Genomic DNA, 15,075 nt, shown 5'->3' on the forward strand with positions numbered 1-15,075 from the left:
CTTGTCCATTTCCTGTCCTATAATGTGTGAAATATCAATATGTGTGTGTATGTTGCAGTATGTGTGGGACAGAATGCTGGGAGGCTTCAAACATAAGAACAACAGGACCAGAGAAGGAGTGTGCCTTTGTCTCATTGCCACGCTGAGCACGTGAGTCAAATGTTTCTCTTCTACTTCACTTCTACTAGATAGTAGAATATAGTCTTTCATATAATTTCATTGTTTCTCCAGTATTTCTGCATTTTACTCAGTTCTTCTAAAATATAACAGATCTGTTCTGTTAATGTGTTATTATTTTTTTATTTAGCTAAGGACACATTTATTTACTGTCCTTGCTCTGAAAAAAAAAGTTTGCACTTTGCTAACAGTCTTTGAAATAACACTCTCTTCTTTTTATGACATTTCTAAAAAGTGATATTTTGCAGCTTAACTTTCTCTCACTACCCTGTCCAAACAGTAGGTGCTCTTGTATATCTATTTATTATTTATTCTTATCTTGTCTTCCAGATACGGAGCTCAAGGCCTGACCCTCAGTAAAATTGTTCCTCACATATGTAACCTCTTGGGGGACCCCACAAGTCAGGTATGCTCAGTCATGCCTTAACACCAAATTATTTGCCTATGTTGTGAAATCTGTTTCATTCATTGAGGTTTCAAAGTAGAACATTTTGTGCCCTCAGAAATTACACTACTTTAAGTAATGACAGATCATTTAAAGACAATTGTGACAATCAGGACATTTATCAAGTAAAAATACCAAACAACCTAAAAAAAAAAAAAATCACAATTACGTCGTTAAATACTGACGCAACAGTTATTTACCAAAATTAAAAATGAAATGAGTAAATACATTTACAATTCTACAATGTCATTTAGCAGACGCTTTTATCCAAAGCGACGTACAAATGAGAGTAATACAACACAAGCAAGGATGAAGAAACATAGCAAGAGTAAGTGCCGTGGGTTAAGTTAGAGTCCATCAGGACACAAGTGATTTATAGGTCGCAAGAGTGGTCAATGTGATAATTGATAATGTGATAAATAAGTCGTAGTCGTCAGTGTAGGTCAAGAGTGAAGGTGTTCAGTAAAGAGTTGGTCTCCAGTCTCTTCTTAAAGATTAAGAAGGACTCAGTGGAACGGATGGAGTTTGGAAGTTCGTTCCACCACCTATAAGGGCACTACAGAGGAGAAGAGTCTGGTTTGAGACGTAGAGGCCTTCAGTGGCGGAGGAGCCAGACGTCTTTCACTCGAGGAGCGTAGTGGACGGGAGGGTTTGTGTATCTGAACAAAGGAGTTTAGATAAGAAGGGGCTGTGCCCGTTGCTATTTTGTAGGCAAGAGACAAGGCTTTGAATTTGATGCGGGCTGTAACCAGGAGCCAGTGCAGAGAGATGAGGAGCGGAGTGACATGTGCTCCCCTGGGCTGGTTGTAGACCAGACGTGCAGCTGCGTTCTGGATCATCTGCAGAGGCTTGGTGGTGCAGCAGGAAGACCCGCCAGTAGTGAGTTGCAGTAGTCTCAATGAGATATGTTAGAAAAATTGCATGAGGAAACCTTGAAAATTTAATAATCTGTCACCAACAGAAAACCCTCACCATTTTTCTGCGCAGATCGTTGATGGGGAATGAAAAGCAGGAGACGTCCAAGTTTCTCAGTTTAACATAGTGTACGTCAAAAAATGTGCATTTTACAGAGATTCTGCGGGTTCAAAAACTCATGTCCCTGAAATACAAACAGACAGGTTTCAGCTCGTGAAGTCTGAACCACGTCTCTCTCCCTGAACCCATTAAAATACTAACATTTGTTAACAAAACATGCTGGTCGATTTCTTCCAGGAAGTTCCGCCTTCTTGATCCACTGATTCGCCAGTCTTAATCAATACAAAACGTCACGTCATGCCACCTGGGCATACGATCTTGCTGCCCCGGACAAGGCCATCCTGACCTGGCTTCTTCTCCAGAACATTCAACAAAAACCTCCTGCCTTGTCATGTCTTACAAAGATAGTATGTCTTACAGAGCCAAAGGATTTTCACTGTCTCACATAGATTCTAAAAGTCTAAAAAATATGAAACAGACAATGAAATATATGTTATAACATTAACACACAAACATAATCATTGTATCAAAATCATATTGCCTGATTTAATATAAATGCATAGAGAGAGATATTACACCCAAGGTTTGACCTTTGATAGTGACCTGCGTCACGCACAGAGACAGAGAACAGAGACAGACACCAGGGAGTCAAACAACAGAGAAGCAGATATCAAGCATAAAGTCATTTACCAATATAGAAAATAATCAATTATTTTAACAGATATCACAAGGGCCTGAACCAGGAGTTGTGTCGATTGCTCGGTCATAACACCCACGTTTCGTGAAGAGCTTGTGGGTACAAGTTGCATGGATCCAAGCTGAAGATTGATAGGCTGATATAAGGTCGGACGGGGTGGGATGACAAAGAGCTCCTTCTTTGAGAGGTTAAGCGGAAGGTGGTGTTCTGTCATCCATGTGGAGATGTCCACAAGACAAGCGGAGATGCGGGCCAAGACTGTGGGGTAGTTTGGTGGGAAGGAAAAGAACAGCTGGGTATCATCGGCATAACAATGGTATGAGAAGCCATGATTGCGGATGATTGTGCCAAGTGAGGTGGTGTAAATTGAGAAGAGAAGGGGGCCTAACACTGATCCTTGAGGCACCCCAGTGGAAATGTTTTGTAGTTTGGACATTTCTCCCTTCCAAGATACTCTAAAAGATCTCCCTGATAGGTAGGACTCCAACCATCGGAGGGCAGTACCTGAGATACCAAGTTCTGTGAGTGAAGAGAGGAGGCTATGGTGGTTAACCGTGTCGAAAGCTGCAGAGAGGTCTAGCAACAAAAGAGCTGATAATTGACCAGCTGCTCGAACCAGACGCAGTGATTCTGTTACAGACAGGAGTGCAGTCTCAGTAGAGTGACCCTGTTTGAAGCTAGACTGATTTGGATCGTACAGGTTGTTCCGAGAACAACCAGGTTGTTCCGAGAACAACCTGGTTTAGGACTGTGCGCTCCAGAATTTTTTAAAGGAATGGTAGGTGAGACAGGTCTGTAGTTGCTCACTTGTGTCGGGTCCAGTGATGTTTTTTTGAGCAGTGGAGTCATCTGCGCCCGTTTGAAGGTGGTAACACAGAAGGTGGGAAAACACGCCAGCTGTAAGTGAGGAGTTGATGCTGTGTGCGATTGAGGTGTTTAATGCCGAGGAAATGGTTTGAAGGAGATTGGATGGTATCAGATCCAGTGTACAGGTGGTTGGTCGAGAATCCAGCAGAAGTTTCAAGACCTCTTCCTTGGTCTTCATTTAATAAAATAATGTAAAAAATAATGAATACCCACTGAAAACTACTAAACATGTATTCAGTATATAAAAACATATTTAAACAAACATATATTTAATATTTTAGTAAACTATATTCAACATATTCTAGTCAGTACTACTGACTACTACTCAGTGTAAACAGGTAAAAGCATGCAGCTGTAAATCAAAAGTGTGCGCTGGATTTATAACTCAAGGCCAAACGAAAGCATTATTGTGAAACAGGATGCAGTGCAAGAATCACTTTATTTCTATTATCTTTTTTAAAAATAAAAGTTGGAAGCCAAAATCTAATTGAAAATAAAATGAAATCAATCACACAACCCTAAAACAACCTGCTGGTTGCAGCTCCTCAGGTGTAAGAATCTGCTTACTGTATAATGAATACTGGCACTGTTTTACTAAAATAAATAATCTATTCTTAGATATTCTCAGGGTTTCTGCTTACTTGTGTGAAGTGTTTGCAGTTATCTTTAACATTTAAAGAACTACATAATGAATCAAAACAAATAACTGAATTATATCAACTCATCATGGAAACAGTTGTTTGAACAAGTCTTGGTGTGAAGTCATGTGTGGTGGTTTGTTTATTTGCTTTCTTTTCATGGGTTTGGTTTGTGTAGATTGGTTTAAATGACACCAGAGGGCAAAGGTGATTGCAGATTGATCATTTGGTGGTATTCAGGTAGGGAGAGAGAGAGAGGCAGAGAGGCTCTAATTAGTATCACCTCGGCAGGTGAGGGTTCCTTTGCCCCTTTCAGTAATGCTACCAATACATTAGAAGACTTTGACAAGATTTGGAAAGACTCCTGGAAAACTATCAGCTCACACCTGCTCACATCTAAAGACAAGTGTGTAGAGTCTTTAGTCCCAGCCTAGCCTCACACAGAGATTTTAGAGATTTTAGACTGTGAATCTTTCAGGGTAACTATTTACAAGACTACAACTAGATTGCAATGCAATTTTTTCCTCATCAAGCTTTAAGTAAAAACCTACAATTTTTTTCCTCATCATGCTTTAAGTAAAAACCTACAAATGGAGTAGAAGCAGCTTTTGGCTCCAGCTACTCTAGTGTGTGCAGTGGTTTGTGTTGAAAATAACGCAAAAATGCCCCCTCACAAAGCTGAAAGGGGGTTTATCACATGAAAAGTTCACTATTTTACAATAAAAAATAGATATAAGGAAGAATTAAAGAAAGAAACATTTATAAATGAATTCATGACATACATTTATGTCCTATTATATTGTGTTTAATTGAATATGTTACATTTATCAGCTCTATCAACTTTCATTTAGTTAATCATACATTAATTATCGATTATTTATTACTTATTTATTTATACATTTTAACTGGGTCACCTTACTGTTCTCTTTACTAAGAAACATCACCCCCAAAAATCTAAATATATGACATCACTACATTTTTATTTAGGACTGAGCTTACTAGCATTATTGTGATGTTACTTTTCCCTGTCAGGGGCCATTTTACTGCCCGGTCTGGAACCGGGTTGTTGATTGTGTTACATCACTGCGACCTGCAATGATATCAGACACATTTGATTTGATCCAAACACAAGACTAAGAAAAGACTGATATGAAACAGAGCAGATTACTACCTTACACTTAACGATCGAGATGACGGGAGCGCCGGGACTCCAGTAAAAGATTTACTAGATTTACTAAAGACTTTCAGTTTTTAATCTGGGACTGTGGAAATCTTTTGGTGTAAGCCCAGCATTAGGAAGACAAGCCAGAGAGAAGCACTGCTCAATGCTTAGATGACTGCAGAGACGCCACTGGTGTGTATTTTGATTAATGTGATTATTTTTGTAACAAACTTGTTGAGATTTATTAATTCCTTATGCTGCAGGTAATTTTGAGTTTGTGAGGTATAAATGTTGACCATATTCATAAGGTAGTTTGAGTTGTGGATTAGGTTGGGAAATTGCATTAGGGGCATTGTTTGTTGCAGTTACACTTGATACATTTAAAATAACGGATTTGACAAGATTTTGTAAAATTAAGTTATGATTTATTGTTGAAGTTTGATTTAAATCAGATTTTTTGTTTAAAAATTGGATTAAAAGTAATTTCATAGATGGTGAAAACAAATAAATTAGATAAATTAATTAGGGCCTCGGGGCAATCGCACCGAGCACTGGTCCCATACAGCAATAGCTGTAGGGACCAGTGCTCGGGGCAAAGCCCCGATTTTTGGATTTTTTCTTCTTCCTCTTCCGGACGCAATTTCGTCCCACTACTAGTCCTACAACTTGAAGAGTTACAGGACAAATTATATATCAAAACGTGCGGTTTGATCGGGATCGGTGTGCTATTACTTTTCTCTACAGAATACGAATTTTGCCCAAAATTTTGCATTGAAATGAATGGGATGGCCGACAAAAAATGAGCGAAAAAGAACAATAATTGGAGATTTTTAAACGTCTACTTCTCCGGCATAATTTCACCTAGAGACTCCATTTAAACTTTAAACAGTAGACACAAGTCTTGTGTATCGGTGTATTAATCCACGTTTTGATAGGTCATATAGTTTTTTTTATCAATCCCTGTTCAATGACCATGATCATTTTTGGAGAAATTCTGAGATTATAATGGGTGTGTATTGCACGGAATGTTCATGCCACAGTGTGTGACATCATCGCCAGAGTGTAGAGGGAGAGAAAAAACTGTCAAAAAATAAATTTGAAAACTGCGCTCCAGGCCACAAGTTCCACTCTACAGAAATAATTTATACAAAAATTTGTCTTCTCACTCACAATCCTCTGGTAAAGCTGTCAGAGTTATAGTTTGGGCATAGGACGCACAGATGCACCACCAACACGCACCAACAGCCTCATTGGCTCCCATATTAAAAACGCAGGGAGATTTCTAAAAGAAGGGAGATGTAACAGTTTTTTTAGATCGCTCTAACAAAGCTATTTTTTTATTTTTCTTAAAAAAAACCATATGTAGACGTTCAGGAAGAACTCGGGACGCTCAAAGTGAAGTCGGATCAATGATAGGTATTATGGTTTTGCCAAAAATGCTTTCTTTTCAAGGCCAGAAATTCCAGTCCACCTCTGGCTGCTGTCACTCTTTCATTAACAGGTGGTGTCAGTTAATTCTGTTGATTGCTTTGATCTGATTGCCTTTGATCTTTGATGTGATTACAGTTACAGATACACACACACACACACACACACACACACATATTTTGAGGTTAAAGGTCATAGTTTGAAATCTGAAGAATCTCATCATAGTGTACACACACCGCCAGTAGCCCCCGTGGCCCTTTCAGAATTTCCCCAGAGGAAATTTTCTAGTTAAATATGTAAACCTGTTGAAAAGACTAAATACTATAATTTAAACTTTTTAGGTGCAATAAATGTATTTAAAAAGTTAAGTTATCACAGTTTAAGTTTGACACAGTTGAGATTTCATGAAATTGATAAAATTAATTGAATGTAATAAAATAAGTTAAATCTAGATTCTTAAGTATGATTTGTCTTTAATCTGCAGAAGTAATGTTAAATGTTAATATTTGATGATTGACTGGAGATATTTTAGTTATTGACTGCATTGTCTGACTGATTGATTTAATTCTCATGATGTTTCTCCTTTTTCTTCAAGGTTATCAACCTGTACTATACTGTACCTATAACTATATAGTGAATTTGGGTAATGTGGGACACTTTTTGCAAATTTGACTTTGTTGTATTTTTCAAAATGTAAAAATATTTTTTGTAATTTCAGTCACATGACACCCATGGTAAACCAATAGTAAAGGTTTTGATGACTATATTTACTTTAAGCAGGAAATAAACCAGCCAAACCTTAAGTGTCCCACATTACCAAGTGTCCCACATTACCCGAATCCACCCTACCTATAACTTATCATCCTGGTTCAATAAAAGGAAAGGAAGTGTATGAGTTGTTCAGCGTCCTCTGTGATCCTCTGTGGTCCTCTGTGCCGACTCAAGTTAAGGCAGGATATTGATGAGAAAGGCTGCTAACTCGGCACTTGGATCTCTTGTCAGTTTAACTTTTCACTGGTCGTCTCAATAAAAGAAGAGTCCTAAATGAGTAATAAAATGAGTGAAGAAAAGATGTCAAGAAGAAGCAACATGCCTTGAAGTTGTAACTGTTTTCATGTGTTGTTGTGGCCCTCAGGTACGTGATGGGGCCATGAGCTGTTTGGTAGAGATCTACAGGCATGTGGGTGAAAGGGTGAGGATGGATCTCAGCAAAAAGGGCCTGCCACAATCACGGTACGACAACAACAAGCTGCCCCCTCTGCCATCATTTCTGTTGTTTGTTCCATTCTCACTCACTGATACATACTCATACACATTGGCCCTCATTTGTCAAGCAAATGTCGAAACCAGCGCAGATCTGAGTGTCTTAGGACAGGGTTCACTTGTGATTCATCAAACATTTATATCTCACCAATAACAGCGTAAGAATGATCAGGCTTTGATCAATGTGGCGACTGGAAACAGTCATCATTTAAATATCACGGCATAATGTATACTCTGTTCAGAAGGCCTTGCCTCGAGAGTTTACGACATCAAAGGAGGCAATACGGCCAAAAAGAGGATTTTTTTCCTTTACTTTTTTTTAAGTCACCTTTATTTGCTAATTGCACCATTACAAATAACAACAGAAGCAAAATAGACATTTTACAGAAATACGCAGCACCGGGGTTTAAATAAAAGTATTTATAGTTATAAACTCAAACAAGTTAAGTGAATATTTTACATTGGGAGCACAGACTCACAGCTTTTTGGATGCAAGAGATAAAAAATGTTTTAAAGTAAGTTTTAATTCCAAAAGACGAGGATTTTCTGCAACACAACAAACTGTTTTTGTTTGGTGGTGCTGTCAGCAGTGTAGCAGTGGACCATTCAACTCCTGGTGAGGTTTGAATTTTTAATTTATACATTGCTCAAAGCCCAGACTTGTCCAATGTTCTCAGCTAGCCCTCTATCAGCACTGGTTGCCTTGATGTAGTCTCTGTCATTCAAGCTGCAGTTGAAGACTTTGCCAAGGTTCTTCACTGGCTTCTCAGTGACTGACGGGATCAGATCCCAGCCTGAAATGGAATTTGTCTGTGACCTTTCCCTTCTTCAGAACCAAAGACCTGGACTTTTCACTCTTGAAGTTTATGCATGCCCATGCCGTGATCCTCTCCAACCCCTGGAGAATCCACCTGGCTCCTAGTACAGCTGTTGTCGTCACCTTGATGTCGTCCATGAAGGCTCTGATAGTCGGTTGCCTTACTCAAGACTTGCTGAGTGGACCTCTGCATTCTGTTTCAGCTCCCTTGACCAGCGTTCATTGCAATTGCGAAGAGGGTCACTGATGTGGTGCAACCAGTAATTATGCCCACTTCCAGTTAGTGCCAGTCAGATGTCAGCTGGCCAGATGAGACTCTCAAGCTGAATTTGCTGTAATTGTCCAGGATGAGGTCTTTCACCTTCTGGGGTACATGGTGTTTCTCCAGTGTGACTTCCACCAGCTTATTGGGTATGGAGCCATAATCATTGGTGAGATCCAGCCATAGCACGGCTAGATCGCCTCTGCCCTCTTTCACCTCCCTGATGAACTCGGTTACCTATGTATTCCAGGCAACCAGGGACGCCCAGTATTCCTCTTTTCTGCACAGCTGTCGATATACTTATTACTCAGCAGGAAGTTGGAGAGTCTCTTGGCCACAATGGTGAAGAAGATTTGGAGGTGGGATAGGGTGAGTTGCTTGCAGCAGGCGTTGTTAACTCTAGGATGCTCTTGGCACAGTGGGTAGCCTCTGGGCCTGGCTCCTCCTGTGTCTGACCAGAAGTACTACTCACAATATGTTAGGGACATTATTTTTATGAGTGCTTTTCCTATTTGGTCTGAATTTTAATGAAATAAGTAATAGTTCCCTTTGATATTACTATTAATGAATGAGAAGAAGCATCATTTTCATCAGTGCAATATTTATTACCCCAACAATTTAGATAATAACAGCCCCAAATAACCAAAATTGACAAAGTCAGTATCGGGTGTTTCCATCATTTGCCTTAATGACAGCTTGACAGCAACGTCTCATGCTCCTAACTAGCCTCATGATGTTGTTCTGAGGCAATGCGTTCCACTCCTCCACAATTCTACACACAGTTCTGTCAGGTCACATGGGGGTGGGATACGGGCATCCAGTCGCTGCTTCAGCTGGTCCCAGATGTGCTCTATGGGGTTCGGGTCAGGGGACATTGCTGGCCAAACCATATGAGGCACTCCGATTTCCTGAAGTCGAGCTGTGACAATTCTGGCACGATGTGGTGGAGCATTATCATCCATGAACAGAAAGTTGGGGGTGTGCTGGCGGAATTGGGGGATGATGATGGGTTCTATGATGTCTCTAAGAACGTGCAGTGAGTAAGCCATCTACAATCACCAGTGCTGTTTTGCAACTCCTCCACCAAAGCGAATCACGGGGACCATGTTGACCTCAGCGTATCGCTCACCTTGCCTTCTCCAGCAAAGCTGACAACCATCGTTTCTGTGCAAGGTGACCCGACACTCATCAGTGAACAGGACTGTAGACCACTTCTGCATTGTCCAGGTCACATGGTCTTGTGCCCACTGCAAACGGTCACGCTGGTGTCTTGGTGTCAGTGGAGTCACCTGCAACGGTCGTCTGGCATTCAAGCCAAAGCGGTGGAGTCGGTTGAGAATGGTTTGTCTGGAAACCCTAGTACCCCTCACTTCTCATAAACAGGCCTGCAGCTGTGTGACTGAGTGCATAGGTCCTTAGGTACTGGTCATCATTGGGGTCCATCACTCATGGGGCTCCACTCCTGGGTCTGTCACAAACACTGCCAGTAGTTCTGTGTCTTGCTGCAAGTCTGCTGATGACACTTTGAGACACACCAAGTTCACGAGCAACATCTGACTGCCTGCTACCGACCTGAAGGCGCGAAGTGGCCAGGTGGCGCTGCTCGTCCATTAAGTGACGTGTGTTCATGGCTGCTTGAATGATGAACTGGGAATGACTTACTGACAATACCAGCTTTTTGTACCCCCAAGATGTTGAAATTGATGCCACATTGAAAAGGGTTGTCTTTTTGTATTTTTTGCTATTGGCCCCAATATGTAAGTACACAGTGAGACGTGGAAAACACAAAATGAGGTGTGTCTATCACCCTAATACAATTACCTCCCTATCCCAAAAATCACTGAAGTGACACAAACGCCTTGTGTATGAAATCCACTGAGGACCTCACAATATCCCTAACTTATTTTGAGTAGTGTACCTCCGTGCGTTATGTCATCGTTGCCTCTGTCAAGCATTTCATCTTGCCTTGATGTACCTTTAAACCTCTCCCATTCTTGCAGGTCTTTCCACAGATCCACTGAATTGCCATTGTCATTATTCAGTTTTCCTGGGTCAAGTTCTGCAATAAAGTTGGAGGTTTTAGATTCACCCAAACTATAAAACAACATGTGTACGCACTCATCTTAACACTCAAAAATAATACTACTTAACTATTATATACAGCTTTCTAAATTTGAAGACTATCGTTGCAAAAAATGTCCATTGATGTTGAAATCCATGAGATGTAACACGAGTCCTTGTTTTCTGATCCACTCTACTCAATTGTGCAGATGATATTGAAATATATTTTTTCCATGCAGTGTTTTTTAACACTGCATGGAAAAGTTTCCAAAAAGAAGTTACAGGAATTGTCAGTAAAATGCATGACGTTTGAAAAAAAACAAAAACAAAAAAAAAAACAATAACTAGTCTTTAATCTAATTTTAACATTTTGTATACTCCAGGGCACAGTATTTCAAAAGTGATCAGATAGGATTATCCTGGTCGGATTGGATTAAATCTAGATCTGATCTGATAACTGGGTATTTCAACACGTATCCAGATAATCCTGATCCTGAAGATCAGGATTCCGCTCCGGTAATCCAATCCTCCCTTGAATCCAGATAAAAGGCTGGATTTTGGTATTTCAAAAGTTAAGGCAGATATCTGGATCAACTACCAAAATGTCAGTATCATTTTGATCCCACCTCAGAGGTGGATTTCACTTAGATTGACAAAGTCTCAGCTCCACTTCTCCTAGATATTTTTACTCGATGTACATGTACAGTGTTTAACTTTTAATAATTAAAGTAGCCTAATTGAAAGAAATTTAAAGCATAGTAAAATATTTGACCCCACTTTCTGAAACTGCTGTAAATATATCATGCTGCATATTGAAGCATTTTCAAGGTGTATTTAAATGCTTCTGATTAATTGAAGGCAAATTTGACTTCTGTCAGAAACTTAAAAATGCACTTTAAAATGTCTGGAAATAGCTTGAATGTCATTTTTAAAACATGCAGTTAGGTGTTTATGTACAAACTGATTATATTACTTCATCAAGTCAGATGCTATTTTGCTATAAATGACCATAATTATGTTTAGTGAGAGCCGTCTATATAAGGGAGACAAATTAGATGACATTTTTTTCTAATTGTGTCACTGACCAAGCTATTTAACATGAAGGTAATGCAATTACAATTTTTCCATCCACCAAATGTGATTTATAGTCATCCATCATGTAACCAGCCCTGAACAAGCCTTTTGAACAGGGTGCCAGGATCTGTTTTCTTCCCTTTTTTTGTTTTCTTTCATTTCATTTGCTTACTAATTATCCTTAACCAATTATCTGAACGTGGGTCACAGTGGGCTGGAGCCATTCCCGATGTAATTGGGCGAGGGTGGTGTCTTTTATTTCATATCCTCTTTAAATATTTATCACCACGTTTTCAGATTTTCTTTCTTTTTTTTTTTACAGGTTGAATGTAATCTTCAGCAAATTTGATGAAGTCCAAAGATCAGGGAACATGATCTCGTCCTCTGGCTCAGGTGAGCATTCCTTCTGTGTGGCATTGTGCAAGCTTGCTGTTGTAGCTTCAATACATGCCTTTGTTTTTTATGTGCTAACTAGGTTGCTCTTAGGCTGTTTGATTTGCATCCATCAACAAAGTAAACGCACAGTTTATCTCAAGTCATTCAGAAATATTCTGTCGAATGCCAAGTGTGGAATGATTTAAAGAATGCACTGCTCAGTAGCTATGTAGTTATTGCTCACATCAGTGTTTTGGTTGTTTTCATTCCTGCACACATTCAGCACAGTGGGAAATGGAAAAGAGGATGGGCAGATGCTCTGTGAATATCAGGGTTGTTGTAGTCTCGGTATAACAAAGTATGAACTGAGGTGTTGGGATATAGGATTGAGGATTGAGGAAACCTTTAAAATAGCAAGAACCTGTCACCTATTTCTCTGCGCCAATCGTTTGATGGGGAATGATGAGCAGGAGACGTCCGAGTTCTCAGTTTAACTTCACTTTTACAATACGTCAAGAAATGTGCAGTTACAGAGTCTCTGGGTTCAATCTACATTTCCCTGACAACACATAGGCTGGTCAGTTTGTGAAGTCTGCATCCAGTCTAATTTCCCTGAACCCATTTTATAGCCTAACAGAAGTTTACTTACGAATGTAGGTTGATCTTCTAGAAGTTGCCTCCTTTTTATCCGCTGATTTTTCAGTTTATTCAATACGAGGAACGGTCATGTCGTTAAGCAGAGCTGTCATGTATCTGTCTGCTCAGCACATCATGTCTCGTGACCTGACCTGCAACAAACTGTCAAATAACCAACTCCTGCCTTGAGATAAACAACCTGCAAAGATATAACTTGGAGACACAGATTTTGCAACAGACATCTGCATGTAAAATATATCTTTTTGTGATAATAGAATCTTACTCTAAATAGGGCAGAGTAAGACAAAATTTAAGCAGATGGAGTAAATGTATTTAGTTTAACCCTAGTTTAAAAACTAATTTTAATATTAGCATATGAGCACTGTAGCAAAGCAGCCTGCATGATTAATCTATCAATGCCAAGAGAGAGTACACACACAGACACACATACACAGAGACACGGTCGTGGCAGTTTTGACAACTGCACTAAGTAATGGGTGAGCTGGCCAAACAAGACGCACATACTCAGTTCTCCAGGTTTTATTAACACATCCGTCCAATACACCGCTCAGTCCCATATGTTTTTTTGACAAAGCAACAAAGTCCCATACACCGCTCGACTTGTGGTTGTCGCACTTTCCAGAATTGGCTCTTAACCCATTTAGGCCTAAAACGCCTGGAAAAAATGCCTGGAAAACCTATGGGCAATTTTGAAAGAACCCCCTAAAACCTGAAGTTTTTCTGGAAATTCAACAGAAGAATTTTCAGCCTCTGTAGCAGATAGTATTTGAAAGCTTATATCCGTGGCTTTCATTATTTGTCCAAACCTTCAATGCAGTTTTTTTTTTTTAAATCAACAAACTCAGCAAATGTTACTTTTGACTAAATAAAAATCCTATGCATAATACTAATACATGCCCATTAGCTAGATGCAAACATGATATGACCATTGGAAGAAATAGACATAGTTCTCATTAGCCTACTGTAAAAAAATATATATACGGTATATTAATAATCCTAGTAATAATTAATAATAACTAGGACTGCAAGCAGTACTGAACGGGCCCTCGCAGTCCATGCGTGTCAGTGTGTGCGTTACAGGGGCCACTCTATACCACCCCTATGAATTTCATTGCCTTAAGTCTTATTGTCTGGGCACAGTGGCACTTATTAAATTAAACTGCCGCCAGAGCGCCACCTAGGGGCCGATCAATAAAATCTTCAAGGGTTATCCTCAGGAGAGCATTGACAATAAGTATATCAAGTTTGGTGTTAATCCGACCAACCGATTTGGAGATATAAAATATCTCAATTTAAAGAGTGCCACCTAGTGGTCATTGGCCAAATTTTTGCAGAGAGCCTCGGGGGCTCATGGGGAAGTAGTAACCTGAGTTTCATGTCATTCAGACACACCAATGTGGAGATATGTAACACTTTGTGTTTTGTGTTGATAATAGCACCACCTGCAGGAAGTTCTTATTTAATAACTTGAGTATTCTTTGGGTTATCAAAATTCTTTAAATAACTTTTTGTTATGAGGGTCCATAGATGCTGTGTGCAAAGTTTGGTGCAAAATGATGAAATTGCCTAGGAGGAGTTGGAAAAAGTTTGCAACATTTCGCGAACTCAGTCAACGCGTGGATATAAGATTTTTGAATGTGTGATGAAGTATGTGGGAGTTATTAGCCAAAACGCACTTTCCTTTTGTTATAGCGCCACCTAGTGGTGGAAATTCAGGATGACAGTATATTATAAATTTTTTCGCCAGGTGTGACTTATATTCAAAGTTTCATGAGTTTTGGGGTATGTTCAGGCAGTGAAAAATGCAATCATTTGGGTACGACAAAAAAAAAAAAAAAAAAGAATAAACATTCGAAATACAATAGGGACCTCGCAGGTCGTTGCCTGCTCGGGCCCTCATAATAAAAATAAATAATCATTCGAAATACAATACGGACCTCGCAGGTTGTTGCCTGCTCGGGCCTTAATAATACATTTAATCTATATTGCACTTTTCAGGGTACTCAACAACGCATAAAGTAATATAAGACATAAACAGTCATGATTTCTTATATCATCATCACAATCAATTAGGATTGATTAAATCCCTGTCAATTGGTTTCAAGGGTTCAAATTCCGGATCAGCAAAAAAATCATCGGCGCTGTTTTCGTCAAGATCGCTTCCGTCACTTACTTCT

The 15,075-nt window shown here is 39.5% G+C and overlaps 1 protein-coding gene across 1 annotated transcript in view; it reads left to right on the forward strand.

Annotated features, from left to right (window-relative positions):
* The window catches only part of clasp1a (cytoplasmic linker associated protein 1a), a 142,005-nt gene that overhangs the window by 47,275 nt on the left and 79,655 nt on the right, over nt 1-15,075 (forward strand). The window contains exons 5-8 of the mRNA XM_059342953.1: nt 59-150; nt 508-583; nt 7,525-7,622; nt 12,189-12,259. Coding sequence (XP_059198936.1) covers nt 59-150; nt 508-583; nt 7,525-7,622; nt 12,189-12,259 — 337 coding nt within the window. The remainder of the gene's footprint in view (nt 1-58; nt 151-507; nt 584-7,524; nt 7,623-12,188; nt 12,260-15,075) is intronic.

This window comes from Centropristis striata, chromosome 10, assembly GCF_030273125.1.
Source record: "Centropristis striata isolate RG_2023a ecotype Rhode Island chromosome 10, C.striata_1.0, whole genome shotgun sequence".
NCBI lineage: Eukaryota > Metazoa > Chordata > Actinopteri > Perciformes > Serranidae > Centropristis > Centropristis striata.